Consider the following 24,835-nt stretch of genomic DNA (forward strand, 5'->3'; position numbering starts at 1 on the left):
ACACTCTAATCATTCTCCTCCTTCACAGATTAGGATACCATTATAAACTTTCCTGTTTTACAGCTTAGGGGAAAAAAAGGAGAAAAAACATGAAACAAACACTGCCAAGATGACCCTTGTCAAGTGAGGGTAAGAGAAGCAAAATAAATAAATTAATTAATTAAATAAATAAGGAATCCTTGCCTTGTATATAAACTATTCCGAAAATGCCAACAAGCCCTGACCTCTCTAAGTTAAAACAGTTTTCAGTGATCACTACTTACAGTTCAGAAGGCATACAGCCTTCCTAGAAACTTAACAGGGACATTTCCTAGGGCAGTGAAAAGGCCAAAAATGCCACCTTTCTTGATACTGACTGAGATGCATAATGGAGTTTAAAAAACTACTCCAAAATATACACAGCAAACAATCGTGACCACAGAAACATGAAAGGACTGGACAACAGCATCAAGTACAAAAGTAGTCCACATTTTCCAACTTAAAAAAACTCCATGCATTTTACTACAACAGATACCAAAACCACATTTATTTACTCATGTAACAAGTTAGTTGTACAGAGAACAGACATATCCTTTCCAAATACTGACAGATACAAAGGAGAAACCCTCAAAATGATTTTCCACATGAAAAGATAATTGTATTATACCTGTTTGAACTTCCTCCGGGGATGTCGGTGGAGTCAAAGTTACTGAGGACATGGCAGGATCTCTTGTGGAAGCAGGCACTTGGTGGACACCCAAGCAAGTAGTTGAACAGTGAGACGCCCCAACAGTGCTAGGAGCAGGGATGTCTGTCTGAGGAACTAAAATGAAGCATGCTGGGTACACCATTCGCACACCAGCTGGAAAGAGAAGGGAAAGAAAAAAAAAGCAAAAAATAAAAAATAAAAAAATAAAGCAAGTTGATTTTACCGTCAGCTTCATCCTCAAGCACTAGGTAAAGGCTGACTTGGAAGTTTTATAGGTCTACAAGAAATTCTATAAAATTCCACTTGAACACAAAAGCATGAGAGAACTAAGTCACACTGTAACACTGTATCTCTTTTTGCTGTATTACAACTACGAAACCTATCTGAATAGGACGCTCAGATTGTGAGATTTAATATTTGCCTTTACAACAAGGCCTACATCATCCTTTCAGGAGATCCAACACTTCTGTGTTCACTGTGCCAAAAGCTGCTGCTTGCAACATTACAGGGTACTCTTGACAAAAAAAACTTGGATTTAGAATAGTCAACAAAAGAACAATTTTTTACCAGCACTTATTCTTTCTATCTACTAAAGCATTGTTCTTAGACAAAAAGGCTCCTTTCTCACCCTCATCACTAATTTATAGTTTGCTTTGTTCAGAAGATACCGGAGGAAGAATTAAAGAAAAAAGAACATTGCATAAACAGGCAGACACAGCCCTGGTATCCACGTGCTACTACTTGCTTCTATCATTTTATTTCATAAAGAAGATTGAGGACCTATTTTTAGCATCACTTAAAACTGACAATGTTCCCATCCCCACCATCATCAAGGTCTCCAGGCATCGCTGCAATACAAGCTTGTATCACTTATTACAGAGAAACGATTACATTACTTAGCAAATCAAAGGTCAGTACCCAACAGTGGAGGAACAGACTACCATGTCCCAGAGGATTAGATTTTAGGGAACAGCAGCAGATAAATGCAGTGCCTCAGTACTTTAAGTTCTCCAGGATTGTGATTTTGAAGAAATCCCTGAAAGGCACATCTGCTCTTTTTGAATTTGCACAGAAATTGAAACAGCACAACATGCTTTTGATGCATCTCAGATGTCAACAGTGAGTGCAGTCTTTATTATTATTTTTTTTCTTTTTAATGATAGTCTTACTTCTCAGAGCCCATTAAAAAAGTTCCTCCAAATAGGTCTGCAAAGCCCACTTTATGAAGTCACCAATTTTAGATAGGCTTGAGCACTAAACAGGGAAACAAGAGACCAGCAGCTGTTGCAAACGTTTGCAAAAGAATAAAATGTGTTCACTCTGGTATTCAAAATTGAAGACCTAATCATTCAATTTATTTAATTAACAGGTAATCAGACCACGCACCAACGAGGACTTCCACAGCAGCTAGAGAATCATCCTCCCAATCCATTTCTTCTTGTTTTTCCTCAGATACCTCCTTCAAGTTAGATGTGACAGGATAGAACTGTTTCCATTCACCAATAAGCTTTTTTGTCGATGAATCAGAAAGCTTAAATGATTGCCCTGTGAGCGTGCCATTTAATCCAAAGGGACTTAGAATAACTACAAAGACAAATACAGATGTGTTAAAGACTACATTTAACCATACTTTACTCTTCCCCGTTGAAAAAGTATTACTCTCCAGACTAGATAAACCACTTACTATTGCTAAGTTAGAATGCACCTTGATCACATTTTACTACGCTAAATCTCAAGTTGTTGATAGTAGGTATGTATTGTCAAGTGTATATGCTGAGAGCCAACGTACCACAAGGCTGATTACAAATTAATCTGTTTAAACAAACAACGAGCAAATTTTCGTCCTGGCTACCAGCAAATCGGTAACATACAGGTGGGATAAAGAAACACAATTTCAAATTCTGACAAAGTTAAGGTGTTTCCCCATCCTTTCATTCTGCTTGGTACAGCTACAACAACAATGCTATGTATATACCAGAAGTAATCTGTTTCATGTTTAGTCTTGTCCATATTAGGAAAGCACAGCTGCTGTTAAATTGCATCAAAGAAAGCAAGTTTGAACACTGAGCATTAATAAACAAGGGCAGTGTGTGGTCACACAGGAAAACCAATTTCTTTAGCCAGCACAGGTGTGTCTAAGTCAGTGAATGATCAAACAGACAGCCCACTAACCAGCTTCAGGCCCCATCATTCCTTTGTCTTCAAGGGGACAGCCTGCACCTGCTGCTGGAACCAAAGGAATTTATAGGCAAGGAAAAGCTAAATAAAAGAGGAAAGGGGAGTGAGGAAAGTTAGAAACAAGTTTCTAAAAAAGCGGTCAAGGAAGGTATGAGAGGGTTAAAGAGGACATTAAAAACATTGTTGAAAAAGTAAAATATTTAAGTCACCAATTGGAGAGTACTTGGAAATTAATTGTATTCTATCAAGAAGAAATTTGGCTATAGTGCCAGAAGAGTAATATGGCAATCATCCACCTGCAGGAGATCCAAGACACACCAACTGTTTTTTGGCTGGCTATATCAAGACAGTGGAAATTTGGGTAGAAAAGCTGACCAACACAGAAGAGCATACCTTTACTCCTCACTTCCAGTTTTTGCTTTAAGTCCTCATTCTGATAAAGGATTGATTAATTTTAATACTCAAAACTGACCGGCAAAACTTACCTTGAAAAGGGCTGTTAGACTGCTGGGCAAGAGTGAGGTGTTCTTCACTAAGCAGGTACACAGGTTGATGCTGACTGATTTCCACACTGGTGCAAACATTGCTATCTCCATGTAAGAAAAAGGTGAATGAGCAGGACAGGTGCTCACTGGGGAAAGAGGGGAAGTAAAGGGGAAAAAAAAAGTTTATCACTTAAAAATTAAGAAATTGATGACAATCACACTAATTTGAAGGTATTTCCTCCCAAAATATTAAATAATGAGTACTCAAAAAAAACCACCCTTCTATCTAAATAAAGTACTAAATACACATTCCCTTACAACATCTACAAAGTATTCCAGCATTAGTCAAGAATATAAAAATCCATCAAGTAGAAAACAAGAGATCCTAAGTGTTCAGTCTCTTTAGATCAAGATTTTATGTTTTAATGTCCACAGGAAATTTAAAATCCAACTTCTTGCAAGTCCATTTAAAGAAAGCAAATTATAACTGAACATTTTATATGTATCTATTTCAAGATATCTTATAAATATTTTTTTAAACCTAGGTTTAAAAATAGGGTCTCCTATCACAGATCCACTAAGTAAATTTATGTTTTAAGATTTATATCAAATATTTGCAAAAAAGTAGCTCCTTTAAAAGTGTGAAGAGGAAAGGAAACAACTTTGGGAGGTTTTCTTGTTCATTTGAGGGGAGCTATTTTTTAAAATGAACCTCATCTTCATGCTCCTGAAGTCATTCAAGTAACTAAAAATGAAATTCCATACCTACAGTCAAAAGGGAAGATGATATCAACTTAAAAAATAACAACCCTATTTAGCAATGACTTAAGTTAAAGCAAATACCTGTTTTATATCAGATGCTTCACTTATAACTTATGTTAGCAGAGAAGCCAGAGATAAGCTTAAAAGAAGTCCTGTGCAGCAAAACTAGACAAATATATCTCCTCTATACAATTCTGAATTAAAGTCTGTTAATGATGTGCTGTGCATAGCTAGTTATCACCTTAGTAAAAGCTCTCCCCTACCAAGATCAGGTTCAGAGACATCCCAGTTTTTACAGCCCTGTCTGCTGTTTTGTTATGAAAAATACAGTTAAGCATCTGCAAGTACAACTATCATAGTCCTCAGTAATACATCCAAATCATTTGAGTGTCTTACGTGAAATATAGTCTACTAGTTTTAAATAAAGGCCAGGAAAAGAATGGAAAAAAAAAAACAAAATCAAGGAAAACAGAAAATTTAAGATCTCTGCCAAGGCACGTAAATAGTACATCTTCATACCCAGTTCCATCCAAGTTACCTCTGATTTTATTCATTTAAAGGAAGTTGTACAGGCATGGCAATTTTGAGTTATATTAGCTTCAAATTACCTCAAGCGTCTGCTAGACCAAAAGACTCCCACAGATGTTTAAGAGCAAGATGATGTTATTTACAAGGGACGTTAAATTAGGTCTACCAAAGCATTTGAGTAATACAAGAATGAAAGTCAGGGAAAACCTTAAAAAGTACTTAATAGACCACGGAATATAAAATAACTCCTTTTCCATACAGAAGACAGTATCAAGCACCTGCTCAGTCTCATTAAAACAAAAAGCCATGGGAAACAAACTAACTGAAGCGAGGCAAAATAGCAGATATTAATATAATAGCAAAATCAAATGGAAAAGTCCTTCCATGAACTACAGTCATCCTAAAAAGACTATAGGAAGTTAACACTACCATTTCTCCAAAAAAAGAAAATTAGATCCCATCAATTAAGAAGCCTAGGATTGAGCACATGCTCTCTGAGCTTGTGAAATGCCTATATTTATTAGACTACAGCACGAGAACACAAACCAAGTTTTGCATATCTGAAAAGGTTACAAACAGGCCTCTAGGCCACTGAAGCACTGAAACTCCAAGTGCCTAGACAACCCTACTGAACCCCCACAGGCACTGGATACTTTTTCATTGGCATTTTCCATTGGCATTTTCCAGATGTCTCCTCCACTGGGAGGTAGATAGTAGGTCAGAAAAATTTGAGGGCGGGAGGAAGTTTCCAGAATTCTGGTATTTGGAATTTTCTAAATCTCAACTCACCCCCCCCCCCAAAAAAAAAACAAACAAAAAAAAAAAAAAAAAAAGGCAAAAAGCAACCACCAGAGTTGCTTCTCACCATCCCAATGAGAAGGCAGGCAGGCTAGTGTCAAAGGAATGGGTTCAAGCACCAACAGATTTCAATTAGATAATTAAAACACTTCAAGCACGAGAACACCCACAAACTGTTCAGGGAAAAACAAGCAGTTCAACACAACATCTTTTATAATAAAAGCTTAAAGCAGGCCATGAAGTGACCTTGATGAGTAACTGCTCTAAATGGCTGGCCTTGACTGACTGGACCATAAGAATTTTCAAGGTGCATCAGGTCCGCAGTGGCACTCCAACCAGCTGTGCAGTGTTTTCCTAGGAACATGAAAGTCAGGATCCAGATATACAAGTTGATTATCACCCTTCTCTGATAACAACTTTGCACAACTGCTTCAGTAATCCAGCTCCAGACAGTATACTTGCTACAGGTGAAATATCATTCTGGTCTGGAATCCCAATAAAGTTAGTTTCCAAAATCCAGCAATAATTGAGCTAAGCATCTTGTTGTTGACTTGAAGTTCAAGTGAAGTTCAAGTGAAGCCAAGAGTCACGTGGTTAGCAAACACCACTAAGTTCAAGTATGGAAATCTGATTAAAGTTTAATCTTTATGCAGATAAGTGAAGACAGATCTTGTCAAATAGAATTTTAATTTAAACCCATATTGGACTGTTAAGGTGAAATAGTGGATAGTGCTGTTTTTCAGAGTGATATGCAGCAGTTTAGAAGGTTAGTATAGATGAAGCAAAGTTTTAAAGTAAAAGCACATATTCTTTAAATACATTGTAAATGTGATTCAGCTATGTCTCATGTAAACACAAAATTACTGCAGAGATGAAGAACAGCCATTTGTACTATAATTGGGAAGAACTCAGAAAAATCAAGACAAAGAAAAGAATCAGTAAGATAACAGAAGCATTTCAATTGGCTACAGTGCAAAACTAGTCCTAAATAGCAGCAAGGAAAATTCAAGGTCATCATGTAAAAGCCAAAATAATAAATAAAGGGCAAAAAGAAAAGAGCTCATCTCCCCCACTCAGCAGGAAAGAAGTCTCAATAAATAAATAACAAAAAGTAAGAGAGTAGTCATTGTTGCCACTGACATCATTCTAACAGCTTTGGCATGAAAGCTGCAAGCAGCTTTGTTATGAATTTTTCACTAATTCTGCTTATAAATTTAAGTATTAAACAGCAAAATCATGCACACCACCTTAGATTTTTTTGTCAGTATTTCCAGAGATGCAGTGAGGACATTTTATGGAGAACAATCAGATTTTATCTCCTATTAGAAAAGTACAGTAACATACTGCCATCCTTAAACTCAAGCTACTGGAAGCAGATTTCCACATGGTGCACAGACACAGTATCTCCTGAAAATGTGATAACCTTCTTTAAACTAAAGGCCAACACAAAGGCAAAACTAGTACTTTATGAGGCCAAACACAGCATTAAGTTTCTTGCTAACTAATCATGCTCAGGCACTATTTCTTCACATTTAATGTCATCATTGTGAGACTATAAAACTTCAGGAAAAACATTAATGCATATGAAAGAAATCAAACATACCAAAATTCCTGGCAAGGGAGTAGAAAAAAGAAGGAAGATGGAACCAGTGCTATGTTACTGGATGCCCTGTAGATATCATTTTTCATTTGGAGACTAAGCAATATATTTTATTTTATATATATATATGTATATATATATATATATATACATATATATACACACACACACATATATATATAAAATTTTAGTTAGTTAGTACATTTGTACATTCTCAAATTCCTTAGCTTCAAGACGTCCACTGTACGCGATGGCAGTGTCACCTCCTCAACCTCAGTTCAGGAAGAATATTACCAAACCTTACTGGTATCTTAAAAAAAATAAAATAAAATAAAAAATAAAAAATCCACCATTATTAACTTTTTATTTCCTATCCTCAGTGGCTCGCATCACAGCCAGCAATTCTAATGAAGCAAGGAGAGGAGATCCTTCAGCCTGCTTAACTGGCCAAAAAGCATTTCACTTGGGGGTAAATAAGCAAACTGCTTCTACAATTCAGTTAGTACCAGAGGACACAAATGGAGGGAAAAAATGGTGGTTTCCTGCCAACTAACAAAGATTTCATCCTATATATTTATTTGCAGACATTTTTCTTAAGTAGCTCAGAAGGTCACTAGATAATTTCTGGAGAGCATCTCGTAACCATAATATATATTAAGACCTATACAACAGTGCTCAGAAGTTAAATTCTGTCTGCATGCAGAGAGAATTAACTAAAGGCCTTGAGGAACAGATACACCAAAAAATAAAAGCCTGCACTAAAGCTCCTAATCAGTCGCTACTTTTTTGGTACTTTTACAGTATGATCAGGTATTGCTGCACATGCATATGTAATAAGAGCGGAGAACAGAATTTCAATGGAAAATTCTGAAAACAAAAATACTACTCCCAAATGTCTCATTCTGTTCCCTCCCACCCCTGAATATGAAGCTATTCTATTAATATTTCTAACCGAGGTAATTTCACTGAAGTCTAATCAGAACTCTAACATTAATAATCCCTTCTCCAATACTGGTAACAGACCTCTAAATATCTATGTTAATGAAATTTGTCATCAGAACGAGCATTCTTTACAAATTATTCGATCTGCACACAACACAGTTCAGTCAGAAAGCATTCTACCACCGAAAGCAACTTATTTTTATTTAAAACATTTAAGAGATTCTTCAAAAACAACGCTGTTTTAAGTATTCTTCAGTCCTCCTTGTATTCCATTAAGATACATCTGTATGAACAAGATTTTTGATTTCCCAGATTTCATCTGCTCCCTCACCTAAATCATAGAAAACAACGACACGTTTTAGTTCAGAGACAAAGGATTGTGTGATTCCATGTGAGGAGAAACAAATTGATTTAGACATAGTGAATGCAATTTCTACTCTCGCCTTTTAAGAGAAACGGAAGGGAAGGAGGGGAACACACACTAAAATTTACATATACATGAAGTTTCTACATATCCATTAGCAAATCTGAAAATATCTCCTTGATAAAAAGGTAATTAGGCCCGTTTTTCCTCCACATTAGTACTTACATAGAGCTTTATATTTTCAAAATGCTTCACAAACATTAGCTGCATTAGACCCTCACTAATCCACACTTCACTAGATTGCATACTTCAAATCTGCACCACACTACAGCTGAAAGGCAAGTAGACTGCAACATCAGAAGCAACAAGGAAGTCTCCAATTACAACAGTGCAGAGTACATTTAATAGTAAATTGATAAAGCCTTCAAATTTTACAGTTACAATAGAGAGGTCTGTATTCTTTTGTTTTCATAATTATGATCAAATTTTTTCCTATCTTGTCTTTGCAAGTTATTTTTGTGTTGAACCAAAGACAGCTAGTTGAGTTGGAGAACTGCAAATCCTACCAAAATAAGACTTACCGTATTCTCATTAACTACATACGTTATTACTGTTTGCTAGATGAGGAAAACGGACATTGCAGAATTACTTTCTCAGACCTAGCAACTGTCAAAACTAAGATTCTATCATTCCCTTTTCGGTGCCACAGAACACCTTGTCTAGGAACACAGACACATCAGCTAGAGTTTTAAGTCACTCATTAATATGCCTCTCTATTTCAGAGTATTACAGAGAATCTGCCAAGAACTGGGACACACTGGCCAACACCAGACTGCTTTGGAGTATTTTGACCAAGAATCAGTATAACATGACTCACTGACAGCAGTCATCATAAGCGGCAATTGACCTGGCAGTTCCAAGATGATGCATCATAGTTGCCTGAATAGCAGTGTCTCCAAATAGCTATTTTTCACTACAAAATTTAGCCAGACTATTTCAGTATGTCTTTTAAAGGGTATCAAAGAGCTTTCTTTTAAAAGGTGACACTTGCTTTCTACAGTTAATTCATGGGAGGAATGAACACATTCTTCCAATGGAATAGATTCTTTTGGAAAGAGTAAACTTAAATAAAAACCCAGAGCCCTAAAGAAACTTCATATTCATTCTTTTTTCCTTTAGCAAGGCTTGAGGGGCAACACTTGCAACGAGCATAGACTGGACAAAAAACAGATGTGTCAAAGAACAAAAGACTAGAGGAATTACATACCTGATCATACGCTCAACATCACTCATCCTCTTCCTTACACAGTGTTGCACTACATGTTTTGTTCTTTGTTAGTCAACCCTCTAGACTTCCCATCATGGAGAAGAAAGTGAAGCTGCCAAGCCACTCGAGGCTTTCAAGTTCTTGGAAGAGAAGCACAAGCAACTCCCTCAAAACCACCTATCTACTACCTTTTCTTTGCAAGTACTTGTTCAGAACAGTTTGTTGTGACTACATATATCATCCAGGAATAGTCTTCACACTGCAGAGCATTAATGAAGTGAAGTTCTCTCTGCAGACACCTTCATGCCTATACTGCTTCAAAACAAATCTTATTTTGAGATGGCTTTTTCCATTCTGTTCACCATTACATAATCCTGAACTGAGTAAACCCACAATCTTAATTCAGACTAGAAATAAGCAAGAAATTAAATGTTTTAGTGCCTACAATAAGCAAAATATGAAAATAAGTGTTATATTAATGTAGCATCAAAAAATTGCCAGGATTTTTTTTTTTTTTAAGAAAGAAGAGACCAAACAAATAAGTAAATAAAAAGCCAAGAGTGGTGCACTTGTTTCAATTATGAAATACTTTGGGAGGGGTCGATTTTTTTTGAGTGTGGGGGGGACAGAATGGGAGAAATTAGTAGCTGGTTCTCTAAGAAGAAAACACTATCACATATACTCATTATATTGCAGTACTACTTTCTATGATAGGAGATTGAATCACCATTAATCAATTCACAAACATGCTTTTCTTGCCCTTGACTACAAGTTTTCCTGTAACATCAGGGTTTGTATAAGCCCCTATCACAAGGTCTGCACTCCCTTTCAGACACAATGGCATTAATATCCTTTATGTGAAAATTCAAAGAAATTTGAACACATCTGCATTTATATTTTCTAATGAGCTACGTATGCTCCATTTTAACATGAAACAATAACATCTCAAAACACAAATGCTTCTCTAACTACTGACAGTGAGCTGGAACAGCAGACATTTTTCTAAGCATCTCTTTCAGTAACTCCCTATGGTCATGAAGGTAAATATAGCAGAAAGCTGATTTTGATGATAACACAAAGCAAAAAACATAGCTAATAGCAAAGCAGAAAAAAAAAAACTTAGTTCAAAGCGTATCATTAATGACTACTGTCAAAGGCTCTCTAAGTATTTTTCACACAGCTAAGGATGTTTTGTTTTTAGCAAGACTTGCAAGTTAAAATATTTGTTTATTCCATAACTAAGCTGTGTATACCAAATCAAATACAAATGTAATAAATGACCTTTGTTCCACAATTTAGTAAGTCATTTTCACCTCAAAAACTTCCACATTTTTAAAAGTTCATTGTTAACAGGCTTAGCTTCCCGCATAAAAAAAAGGGTTTGAAATAAATTGAGGATTTTTGTATCCTATTGACTGAAAACATAGCATGACTTCTTACCTAGAAGCAAAAATATTTTTTAAATGCAACGCAACTAGAAGTTTATACAGATATATAACACACACGAATATAAATATTTCTCCAGATACAGCAATTACAAGCAATACTACAACAAGAGCTGGCTCTTGTTCCTGTATTTCAGAATCTAAAACAAGACTAATAAAGTTGCTGTCTTACATTTTAGCATCCTTTAATTATTCAGAATGCAAATCTCAATTATCTGAACTTGAGCTTTCACAATAGAACATCCATGTACTATAAAATAACTCAGCATATATTTGGAAAGCAATAATAGCTAGACATTACTCCTTTTTAAAAGTAACATCAGCTTTCAAGTTATTGCTCTGTCTCATTCTGAAACAATTACAAAAACGTTGTTAAGCCAGATATTTATTTTCAAAGTTCAAAACTAAAATGCATTAGGAATTTTTAATTTAACAAAAATCTGAAGTATCTATATGCTTTTGTATTATCATACTGCTCAGCGATGAGATAGAGCACACATTCATTTTTCAAAGCTAAAAACCCAGAGCCATATCATTTTTTCATTTTTCCTGATGAACCAACTACCATTGCAACTTATGCTAAATACGAGAAAACTGCTTTGTGATGTAAAATGCTAAATTTGTCTGCTAGTAGTCTCTGTAGCAACCCAATATTCCAAAGAGACAATCATGTGATCAATGCTCTCAGCTCCTGCTGTTTATCCTGCACTGTCCTACTTACAGCAGCTCTTGATTCCAGCTGTCTACAGTAAAAGGAAAAACATCACCTGCTCTCCTGCCCGTACGTGATGCCAGAACAGCCTCATTAGAGCTGTTGTAAAAAAATGTTGACATTGTTTGATTTAAAGATTAATATAGGAGGGAATTTACACAGCAAGAAGAGTAGAACAGACTTAACAGATTACAGAAAATATCCCCAACAGTATAAAAGAGGAGCCTTTTAGTTTCAACACTTAAGGTTTCACAATAATTATACAAAAACAAAACCTATAGCTACATGTTTTACTTGTTTAGTTAACTCAAAGAAGTTAAATGATGAAGAATTTTGAGTGTTAAACCCCAGAAATCTCCTTTTTCTGTTCCTTAAAAAACCATCAGGGCATGCCTCTGGAGGAAGCAAGAAATTATTCTATTCTATCAAAAGACCACTGAATGGTAAATAGCAAAAAAGGCAGTCAAACACAGCGATAGAGTAGGAACACGGACTCAGGACCCAAAGCTTAATATTCCCTTTGTCTCAAGGGCAGTCAAGACCAACAGACAACAGCTGATCTCCTTCAGAATAATTATTACATTACGAATATAAACATTTCTGAAGTAGGCAATAAGATAATTTCCATGTCCCATTTGGGGGCGGGGGGAAAATTACATACACACCAAAGCCATAGCCATTCAAGGTTGCAGATGTGTTACACTTGCACCAAGCTCAGGAACTGTATTCACTGTGGTGAGCTTTACCTCTTTCTCTTTAGCAAGATGAGGCAAAGAACAAAAAATTATGCTCAGAACTGTGATAAGTACACCTTACAATCATGATAATTACATCTACAAAGGCTTACAAAAGAGAAGCAAATTTATATCTAGAATATTTTTCAGCAGTCATTTCCCATGAGTTCATATACTTATTACTTATATCAGTTAGATACAATAGTATTTCCACAGAAAAATAAAACAAAGTTAGGTTGGCATATATCCTGCATCCAGACTAAGGTTAAACAGCATTACCTGCAAAACTTGAAGCAAGTTTTATTTTGTAAGCTATAAGTTTATCCCCTAAAATATATATATATATATATATATATATATGTATGTATGTGTATATATATGTGTATATATATATATACACACACACATATATATATATATACACACACACACACATATATATATATGTGTGTGTGTGTGTATATATATATATATATACACACACACACACACATATATATATATATACACACACACACACACACATATGAATCTCCCCCTCCCCCAAGTGAGCATGTGAGACACCAGTTCTGGTTTGCCATCCCATGCAACTGGTTATATTATTTCCTACTTACAAGCAATCATACAAGTAATACAGTAGCTTTTAGTATGCTGGCTTTCCAGTTCTGTATTAGATCATCCCACTAAATCAGGATTACTCAATTATTTGCTTACTAATCTTTCAATTGCATTAAAAATTACCAAAATTTTTTTTTTAACCAAAACTTCAAATGGGCTCCATATAAGCACTTCATGCTTTTATTTTCGGTTATCATCGTCAGATTTGATCTTCATTACAGAATCATATCTAAAGTAGTGTTTAACCTAACAAGTTTCCTAGTTATATTGATTCTAGGCAGAGGAAAAGCCTCATCCAAAGGCATGTTACTTGAGCAGTCTAACCAGACAAGAGACATACAGATGAATGCAGCAGTTGACAATCTTCATCTCTTATGCTTAAAGTGTGGATTTACAAATTAAAACATACATAACCATGCTTGTGAACATGACGACACCACACTATGATAGGGTGGAAAGAGAGAAGAAGAAAAACGTTATTTGTCAAATTTTGTAATTCAATACATAGTCATTTAAGTTACCTTACTGAGATTCTGCAATCCACCTTGCTTTAAGTGATTGGAAAGAGTTACAAAGCACTGAAGCAATGATCTGTTTCTTTACAACTAAGATCATTAGCAAAACACCCTATTTAGTCTTTTATTCTTCTGTTGTTCTCCCCGCTGACCCCCTTCACCCATTCCCAAGAACTCTGGAAGTCACCCACTTGCAAATTAACAAAAGAAACTTTAGGCTGTTTGCTACTCCTTCCTTTACTATCTGTAAAGAGAAGTGGAACTAGCATACTCCAAAACGTCAGACAGTTTCCTCAGGCATTGTAATCCTGACTTGTTCTAACAGATCAAGTTTCACCAAATACAACTGCCTCACTTTTCTCGATGCTGGTTTTAGACTAGGGGAAAGGAGGGGAGAGCAGGTCAGGGTTATCTTGCAGCCTTCTCAGCATGCAGTCTGTGTGGCTGTACAACACATGCATTTGAGTTTTTTTCTTTTCCAGTATTTTTAGAGGAGATTAAACAATAGTTTAATAGATTAAGGATTACACCATACGTTTAATTAAATAGCAAACACCTAAAACTGTGTAATTCTTACTTTCTTGATCATTTATTCATGTGTCACAGTGGCACCAATTTACAAACATCAAGGGCTGTACTCTTAAAAATAGAACATGCTACACAATGATGAAAACAGGCTCTTTAAATATATCCTTACACAGGCAGAAAAAAGTGACATAGCAACAGAAAGGAAGCCATGGTTGCCTGAGGATGTGTCATCTCAGCCAACCACCTACTAGAAATCACACCCTTATGTCATAGACCTCCTGGCCTGCTGCATCCCATACAAAGCTATTACACGACATAACTGAATGGCATGCAGAATCTTAGTTCCCTGTTGCACCACTGCACAAGAAAACCACAACACAAGCGACTGCTATGGCCAGGATACCAGATAACAGAAAACCTCACATACCATGGAAACACATTTTCAAACAGAGCTCAGAAAAATAAGATAGAGCTATTCCTTTTATTTGGAGCTGATCCTATCTGCATGTTGGTCAAAGAGAAAGGAAGTGGAAAAAGTGGGACTGAGACCCTGTACATTGGTCAATTATAACTTCAGAAAGCACATGTAAGAAATTACTCCTAGGATCAACAGCACTGACCAACCAGTATCTAAAAGCTTTTGAATCTAAAGATTGACAGTAAACACAACCAACCTTATCTAGAACTACAGTTATAATACACAGAGAACAAGTCCGTACAGTAGTCAGCTAAATCCCAAAGTACGACAGTATAAACTACTATCTGAAGCAGACTGGTAGCAGACATACTTCTTACCCAGTATAATAAGCACTTTAAAGTTATATAGGCTTGCAAATTCTATATTCAGGGTTTCTCAACGCTAATGCAAAGAGCAGTCCCCAAAAGAGCAAAGTATATGAAATGATAGGTATGGAAGTCGATACCAAAAAATAACAATTACAAGGTCTGACTTGAAGCAAGGTAACATTCATGCAGGTGTACCAGGGAATGGGCAAAAGTTTTCATTTTCTTGCATATATGCCATTTTCTTCTATACTTCCCCCCCATTTAATAAGTTTTGCAAGCAGCAAAGGAACAAAAATATACCAGCACACACTAAAACTATCATAAAGTAACCTTTTTCTTCCCTAAGAAGGCGGCTTCCATTTAACCAGTACAAGCACTATAGAGAAGTATATATACCTTCCTAAACAGAGAGGTAGTATTCTCTATGATACACCCCTAACAGAGGAAGAAACAGACCAGTTCTTTGGGGGGAGGGGGGGGAAGACTCTTCTTCTTACACCAAGGAGCTATATGACATATTTTCAAGATCAGCATCATGAATATTACAACTCCTGCTTGAAAAATAGGGAAAACTAGGGAAAACTCCAAAAAGACAAAAATACAGCTTCAAAACATTCTGACTGTTAAGATGCGTGTCCATGAGCAGAAGAACGTCTTTTTTAAAAAAACTACAAGAAAAGATAAACTTATCTTTCCCTCCTTAGTAAATAACTTGCTGATGAAATGGAACATATGCAGAAGTCTAGAACCAACCAAAACTAAACAGCTGTGACATGCCTATATAGCTGTAATACCACTTATCTAATAAGGCAATAAGGGTGCACATAAGGCAACATTCGGAGTGTTTTCTAGACAGGCTGCAAGTCTTTGTGCTGAGCACTAGCCTTATGCTTTGCTGCAATGTTGTGCTTAACATTTGGTAAGAGGAAAACATCTCTTTTGACTAGATGAGCCTTCCAATTTACACAGGAGAATAAAATCCACACAAACCATTCCAGTCGACATTTCCACCTCAAACACAGAAGTGACAAACTTTCCAGCTACAGGAAACATACCACAAAGTGTCTCTATCAATGATCCGTGTTTCTACCTGCAGGAAGTTGCATGGAACAGAAGCCTGAGTTGATTCCTCCATGCAGTCCAACTTTTCAGAGAATACAGATTATTCAAATTATGGATATTCCCACAAGGGATGAGGAAAACGTTCCAAGAGTATGCACATCTTTTCACCACTCTCCTTTCTTAACTGAATACCACTTTATTCTGAGTAGTTGTTTTTAAGAAGCTGTCTTAAAGGAAACTAAAGATTTCTGTGAAATGCCTAAAATCATATTTTTATACACATTTGTCTCACCTTTCTACAAATTTCCTACTAATCCTAGACCACTTACGATGTTGTGCACTTACCCACAAAACAATTCCTTCAGAGAGTTATTTTCATCAAGCAGGCTGACCTTCTGACCTTTCTAAAAAAAGCTAAGAGTCTCCAAATTAAACAAATACTGCCATTATATTTTTAAAAGTTTGCAGCAGCTTTTTCAGCTGCTGCAAAGAGGTTTACAGAATTACTGTAAGAGATGACATAACTAATGCCAACTTCAAACAGCAATTTGGAAAACCAGTTCCTCAAATGAGATGAGCCAGACTGTGCCAAGATAACTTTGGCCTAAATAGTTAAAAGTAAACTCCTTATTACTGATTTACAGCATCAACTGCCAACAGACAGAAGAAATAGATGGACATGGACATCTCAGAGAGGAGATATTTGCCCTGTTTAGGGTGGAGAAAGAATACCTAGAAATAAAGGACAAGTTTATACATAAATTAAAAGCAGAAGTTCACAGCTACTAATATAAACACACATAAACATGTGCTTCTGCTCCTTTTACTACAAAACAGCTCTAGTTCTCTTTCAAGTTGAAATTTATTGCAGAAGATGCCAACAAAGGCCAACTCCACACCCAAACAGCAAAGCCACTGATCTCAAAGTTTCCTGCATGCAAGATTTAACACACACACACACACACACACACACACACACACCCCAAAACACCCACACATGGGAGGGAAGGGAAAGGGGGAAAAAAAAAAAAAACACCCTCTAAGCTTTAAATTACTTTGGATTTTAAAAGCTGATTTGGGAACAGCGATTAAACTTGTTCCAGATAACCTAGTTTTTACTCATTTTGTTATTTATCACTAGGCAACAAAGACAATGTCAAACCACGTTAGAACCATGAGAAGAAGTCCTTCCAATCTAGAGGAAAATTCTGTCCTTTCTGCTCCCCCTCAATATGGGGGCCATATGTATTCTTTCAACACCAATGTTCCCCAATGCAACCTTATTTCTGAACAGCAGCTGGCATTACAAACCTCCTTCTCAACATCTCTAGTAAGATGCAATTTGCCCAAACCACACCTGCTGCCTGTAAACTGCTCCCTAGATCCTGCTTGCTCAAAGAATGAGTTTTTAGTAGCATTTCCAAACCAGAAATAGTCTCAACCATTATACTGGTAGGTCCACATCAGGTATCTCTTCACAGACAGTTATCCTTGTCTTTCTTCCAGGCTCTAGCTTCTTTTCAAGATCTTGCAACCTACACATGACCACCAGTACAGAAAATACTTCCTATTGTTTTCAGTATTATTTCTTCTCTTTATAAGGAAGTTTTGAAAAACTCAAAAAAGGCAGAAAAAAGATTGAAGACTTAGGATCCCAAACAAACCATGGAGTGTTCTTAAATAGATGTTTAAGCTTTATGCTAGAAGTAGCAAACTCTACCACTTATTAAATAAGACAAAATACCTACCTTTTGTTTATAGGTTTTTCATCTTTCTCATAAGGCTTCACAAACCATTTCCCAATGCGTACAAAATTCCGATTCATTAAACACCTCTCCAAAAGGTTATGAACGGCTTTGAAGAGTAGAGTGCGACATTCATAAGAAAGTCCATTCTCCCAAACACCATCTTCTTCTTCTACAATGCAAAGGAAAGCAAAATTAATAGAGTTCAATCCTACTATTTCATGTTCTAGATATATTACAACATCCTTCCTTCCCTCCCCCACAAGCTTTTAAGATATTCATAGCATAACTTGTAATTAAAAAATAATAATAATCTTGTAGCATCCAGGTAAAAACTCTACTGATAGCAATATAACTGCTAAAAGTAGTCAGATACAGAAATCTCTCTCTCTCTCAAAAAAAAGTATTTGCACACAAAAGGAAACAACTAGCAGCAGGATATTATATATTTGATCCCAGAAGATCAGTGTATACCAATCTGTTTGCAAGGTGGCTCATGTTTTGACAAGTCTGAACTATTTACCCTGAAAAAATAGTTGACAATTATGCTTAAGAACAATTGCCCGAGGTCAGATTTTTAATACACCTGAATATTTTTAGCTATCATTGACTGAGGAGAGTTGGGGAACATCTCATTGATTAACTGACCCTTAACATTTATCAATTTTTTGATGAGGAAAAAAAAGTAAGTTGTGGAAAACATTGGTAAGAACAGCCTGAATCTGCCCCAGGAGACTCATCAAAACAAAAAATAAAGATATCTAAGCAGGCTAGTCCTGCTTTCTAACCATAGAGTAGAAGAGGAAAGCAGCAAGCAAAGACAAAGCTCTGCTCATACAGATAAGATCTCAGTGTTTCACTGCAAAGTCCTGTGGCCCCTAAATCAAAACCAGTCGTGGATTCCAACTTGCACGAAGCAAGTTGACTTGCCAAACTGGAGGGCAAGATTCCTTACAAGAAGCTGTAATCTCTTCCACCATTCTGGCTCAAATTAGTGCTTGAAAGTAGTTTACTAGCCCTAGGAGTATACATATGGGTCCAGAGAATTACCATGGCAGCTACGTTACACAAGAAAAATGAGGGACATTTTAAAGTTCCTGTAGTATCTCACAGTACATATATAATATCATTAATTTCCAGCAACATATAACATGGAGCACAATATAAGAAACCTCAAGATCTTGTCCTCAAATTACTAACAATCAGCTGTTAGCTTTATGGCTGCAACTCCCCAGTATACTGTGTTTTACACATACCCTTAAGCATGTGCTATTGGTCACCTTGGACTAACCTAGTATAGTTACACTGCCTTTGCTTTTATACTCCAGGTAGCAGCAGAGACTAAAAGATTGTCTGACACAGATAAGGAGATATATTTTTACTTCAGTCTCTGGATAGTCATAGAATAATTCAGGTTGAAAAGGGACCTCTGGAGGTCATCTGCTCCACTCAAAGTTCAAATAAGTTGCTCATATCTCATGTTCGTCGCCCCTCATGCTTTCACTGCACACTTCTAAGAAGAGAAATTTGGGTTTAGATTTAATTCCATGTAACCACTCTTATAACAGAGACTTTTCTGCTCACCACCTCTTCACAAAGAATTTTGGTCCAAATACCTTGTCACTGGTCTGCTCAATGGTTAGAAAAGTCAAGTCCTTGCATTTTAAATCCCCCTTTGAAATAAGTCCCTTCACCTTTATCTGGAAGCCACTTACAAGCTTAAAAGACTGCAATAGCATTAACTAAAGTCTCAACAACTTAAATGCGAGAGCATATTGAAAATGAGACAAGTTTTATTTAGGAAAAAAACTTTATATAGATTATTACAGTAAGTAATGTTTAATACATAAGAGAGAGGAGTTTCAAGATACTATGGCAACTAGAATTTTAGGGTCATTATCTGTAGCTTGCTACATTCCACAAAAGTAAAATACATGTCTTCACTCCAGGTCAGTACTACAAGTTAAAAATTACTCTTTGTCCCAGTATCATTCTCAGAGGGACAAAAGAAGAGTAAACAGACCTGTCCCATAATTTAGAAGAGATGCACATCATTACAGACAAGTAGTTACCTGAGATCATTTTCCGGTAAAAAGAAGGCAAAGCAAGGAACTGCATTTCTCAAATAAGGGAGACTTCACAATGCTTTTTTGTCTCCATCATTATTTCAGCATATCAACAATTTTTTTTATTTAATTATACAGCTACAAGTAATGTAGTAACTTACTAAGGAAACATCGTACAAGAAACTTGTAACAAAAAGCAACAAAGGTTCAAAGTCAAAGGGTATAAAATGTCTGTGCCAAGAGGACACATTTTTCCTGAGTGCAGAGATTTGTAGACATACACAAACTAGCAACCCTATCCTAGAGGCAGCTTTGCTGTTCAGCACATACTGCTCAACTAGTGGCAAACAAGCAGCTCAATAGAACAAACATTAACTACAAAGCTTAATGATATTGGACTTTAACTGCACAATAAACTCCACACCATTTCAAAGGTTAAATAGTTGGTTTCTATATGGCTCTTGTAATTAAAAAAAGAAAAAAAAATCATTCCAAGAACATGTCCTGCATCAATTACATGTTATAAAGAAGAAAGAGCTATTCCCAGCCTTTATGTCTAATTTTGTTTTGACGTATTAGTGTATCAAAGGAGAGAAAATCACAACTATACAGAAGTGTAATTCAGGGCTTGTACTTCAATAGTCAGACTATGGGCACAAAGGAGAGGGTTCCATTTTCTGAAGACACTATAAAGTGCTACGTATCTCATTTAACATTAATAGTTATGCTGACAACAAGGTTATGAACAGAAGTTTACATGTAAGAACTTGCCACAGGATTGTTCCAGCAGTAAATTAAGACAACTCAGAGAGCTCTTCAGAATTACAGAAGACGAGCACATTATCACGGAATCACAGAATGTGGGAAAGTGGAAGGCATTACAAGGAAGTTACAATTTAAAACTTTAACATTTATAAAGGGAGTATGCTATAAACATACATACTGATCAGAAAGAATGTCTGGTATCCAGAATAAGACCACCTGCTTAAACCCAAGTGAATCTTGCTACAGAAAATTAAGATTAAATAAGATGACAGCTAGAGATTCTCTCATTTCAGAACATCATTCAAATAGATGCAAATAATAGCAATAAATAAGTGTTGTGTGTCCTTTTGAAGTCTATTTAATCCTCTCCCCCTTCCTGCATGGGGGATGGAAGAAATGAATTATGACATCTGCTCACATGTCCCATCTGTCTTTTTTCTTTGCTCAGATTATTTTCTCTCAATGTCAGAAGAGTCTCCTACTTAACAGAAATTGTACAAAGCATACTACTAAAAAAAGGAAGAAGAGGAAGAGATACTTTTGTCTTGAAATATTTCTTAAACAGAATAATCCTAAATGTTCACCCTGATGGTAATAGCAGATCAAAAAGATCAAAAAGTTGCTTATTTATTTTATGGTGTTAAATCACAATTTCACTCCAGATGAGTGACAACCACAAGAGTGCTCTGGCAACTTGGACATTACAAATATTCTAACTAGTCCTTTTAACTGTCTAAACCACTCTACTCTTTCATACATTTCTATTAATATTTATATATATTTTAAAGACATACATGTAAGACATACTATATATTATATGTAACATATATGTATATATACACTATATAGTGAATAAAATATTATATAAAAACATACATAAAGATGCATACATATCACACTCCAGTATAATGACTATTTGGTCTAAAAAGAGAGGGAACAAAATTAAGTGGAGCATTTTCCTTAAGTGAAGCTATGTAGTATCATGAAATAAAGAATTATTGGAAATAATGATGGTCAGGAAAACATAACTTCTATAATACAAAAAAAGGGCAAATCTTCCTCAGTTAACATCTCCTTGATATTACTACCATCCAAAATTAATGAAAGTTTTAGAATGCTGATCTGCTTTCATTATTATGTTCTGCTTTACACTCTTCATGCAGTTTACCTGAAACAACAGTAAAGCTCACTTGCACTTACTCTGCTGCCTTCTCTTTCACAGGTGCTCTTAGACAAGCATACTGTGAGAGAGGAGTTTGGAAGCATGATCTGAATACAAAAGCCCTGGCATTTCTAATAAATTCTGTTCCATTCAATTCCACGTTTTAAGTCATACTTGTTACCTACAGATCTTCAGCCAAATTTAAGAATCAAGGAGTGCTGACATCTTAGCTTAATGCATGCTTTCTGTCAGAATACCAGTTTTTAAGTTTTTTGAACTATTTTGCAATGGAGAACAATATAACAATAACATATGACAGAAAGCTTCACTCCAAGTGTTACTATATTTTTAAACTCAAATACTTTACTTTAAAATTAAATGAAATTGCTCAAAGCAAGAACTACCCAGTAAACTACCAAAAAGTAATCAAGGGCCTATATTCCTTTAAAGGAGAAGACCGGGGCGGGGGGGGGGGGGGGGGGGGGGAAGGATTGTGTGTGTAGAAAGAGACTGACTACAATTCAAAAATACCAATTTAAGAATCTCAGTAAGACACCCTAATCTTGTTTCCAGTAAAGTTGTACCTGTACTTACATTCACTGAAAAGCCCTCAGATATCCAGATCAGTTGAAAAATTTCATAGCTGAGAAGCCAGTCAAAAGATGCTCATCTTTTGGTTACTATCAAAATACCATACTCAAATATTCAACATCAATACAAATTAGCTTTTCCAGTGCAAGCCTTTACCAGCTTCACATATGTAGGCTTCATACCTTCTCTATCCTGCAGAGAATTTATTTTCTAGTTGTTAAAAATGTGTTACATTTTTGTAAATGTGCAACTATGCTTGTTTATATAGATAACAAGATAAGTATCCTTCTGCATTTGTTAGCTTTATAGCTGTAGTTTTTTGCTTCTTTGGAAACCTAGAGTACGACCACAAGAAGAGAAAAGCTGTAAGATAAATAATTAACTTTTGAGCTAAACATTCTAATATTTTCCTCCATCTAATATCTAACCTCCATCTTTGAGTAATTCTATATATAAACAGATTTTACTTGCATTGTTAAATGGATTCATCGCTTTCACAGAGATACATTATGCATGTGATATTGTACTCACTATGATACAAAATCCTCACTTATTCTTACATAGTATTTTTCTCCTTACTCCACATATATTTCACAGGTATGTTTGTCAAAATAAAAATAAGTAAATAAATAAATAGAGGAACAAATTAAACATTACCTGTCACCTTCAAGCTGGTAATCACATCAAGCGACAAGTCATAGACATTCTACAGAGACTGCTTCAGGAATTTTTGCATAATGCTTATCTGCAGTTTTGCTGAAGCGGACACATCACCACCACAGAGAACAGAGGATGCTAGAGTACCAGTTTACCACACAACAAGTTACAAATATTCATAACACTTTCTTATTATGTACATAGGAACACAGGTATCCACTAACAACCTAAGTAAGCTCAGCATATGGACATTAGGTGCAAAAATTTTAAGAAAGCATTCTTTTCCTTTGAGTTAAATGGTCTTAGGAAGCGAATGGCATTAAAGAAAAAATGCAAGTAAACAACCAGCAAAATTATTTTCAAAGTTCACTCTGTGGACTACTTGCAACTGGCCAGCTTTTTACAAACTCTCGCTATGTTAACTGGCTCATATTCTGGTTCTGTCGTATTAGGAGAAGTGAGACACCTAATGCTGACAACAGCACAAATCAACCAATTCAGATTTGTTTGGAGACAAGGATGTAATCTATCACACACATTGAGAACTATGCAACTATCTCTGCTGCCACAACTGTTGTCATCTCTGCCACATAGGATAAACAGATAAGCATCAGTATACAGACCTTTCTCCTTATTCTTAAAGCCTTCCCGCAAGCCCAGAATGAGAGCTAAGACTAACATCACATTTATACATTTATCTCTCATTGAGTTGCGCTGAAGGTTGCTCAACAAACAGGAATGATTAATCTTACATGAACAGTTTTCATGTACCTGTCAATTTTTTAAAGTAAATTAAAAAGATTTAATAGCCAGCAGAAGGAAAAATCCACATCTTATACTTCAACATTTAAAAGGTGCAATTTGAAGGTCAAAGGCTTACTGGAGCATTCCTCTATCCAAGCATTAATCAAATTGTAACTATTTCCTTCAGATTATCTCTTGCGCATAATTCATACCCAACTGTTTTCACGTTTGAAACTACCCACAGTCAATTAAAAAAAAAAGTATAGATAACCACTTTAAAATAAAGAAAAATCCATCTAATAAATAGCTGTTGACTAGACCAGTGAGAGATCACTACATCCTGAAATCTGAAGAGATGTCCTACTTTAAGCTTTGAGTTGCAGGAATTACTATAATCAAGCTTCACTGTCACAACACAAACATAACCTCTGAGATTGTTGGAGGATAAAATAACGTTTTTATAGCTTCTGTCTGCCTCTAGCTATGTTAGGAGAGGAATAGACTTATGTTTTTTGTTCATTTTATATAAAATAAATAGTTTTCTGGGGAAGGAAAAAAACATGATTGAGTGAAGTCAATATTACCGATCAATCACTATCTCAGGACAAGCCTCCTTTTGACATGGCCCCAGGCAACAACAATCCCTGACCATCAGCAAGACAGTTATCCAAGGCTTGATATGAAAATTCAGATATAGCCAGTAGCAGTCATTCAAATGTATCTCCAGGGCAAAGAATGAACATCTAGAGTGTACAGACTGAAGATACATATATTTTTAAAAATCTGATATGCATAGATGCATACCCACAAAACTATTTCCTTTTAAAGTGACCTCGGAAATGGGATCTGTAGGGGATAAAGAGATTCTTGAAGGCTGCCATATTTCAAATCCCTCAGCGTTGCTGATGAAGATCTGTTCCAGGCAATGAGTGGCCATTATTCCCTGAAACTACATCACAGCTAATCAAAATCTGTTAGAATACTAGCCTCTCCTCAACAGGCATAGCTTCATACCAAAGAAAGCCAGAATCAAAGTTGTTAATGCTGCTCAGACATTTTTAACTACAGCTCTTTCAAATCCCCCTTTCTTAAG

At 35.9% G+C, this 24,835-nt stretch overlaps 1 protein-coding gene across 1 annotated transcript in view; it reads right to left on the reverse strand.

Annotated features, from left to right (window-relative positions):
- Positions 1-24,835, reverse strand: part of MED13 (mediator complex subunit 13) — a 59,517-nt gene that overhangs the window by 29,405 nt on the left and 5,277 nt on the right. Inside the window, exons 3-6 of the mRNA XM_062592317.1 lie at positions 17,761-17,929; positions 3,352-3,497; positions 2,075-2,272; positions 647-841 (exon numbers count right to left, since the gene is read on the reverse strand). Coding sequence (XP_062448301.1) covers positions 647-841; positions 2,075-2,272; positions 3,352-3,497; positions 17,761-17,929 — 708 coding nt within the window. The remainder of the gene's footprint in view (positions 1-646; positions 842-2,074; positions 2,273-3,351; positions 3,498-17,760; positions 17,930-24,835) is intronic.

The sequence above is a fragment of the Rhea pennata genome, chromosome 20, assembly GCF_028389875.1.
Source record: "Rhea pennata isolate bPtePen1 chromosome 20, bPtePen1.pri, whole genome shotgun sequence".
NCBI lineage: Eukaryota > Metazoa > Chordata > Aves > Rheiformes > Rheidae > Rhea > Rhea pennata.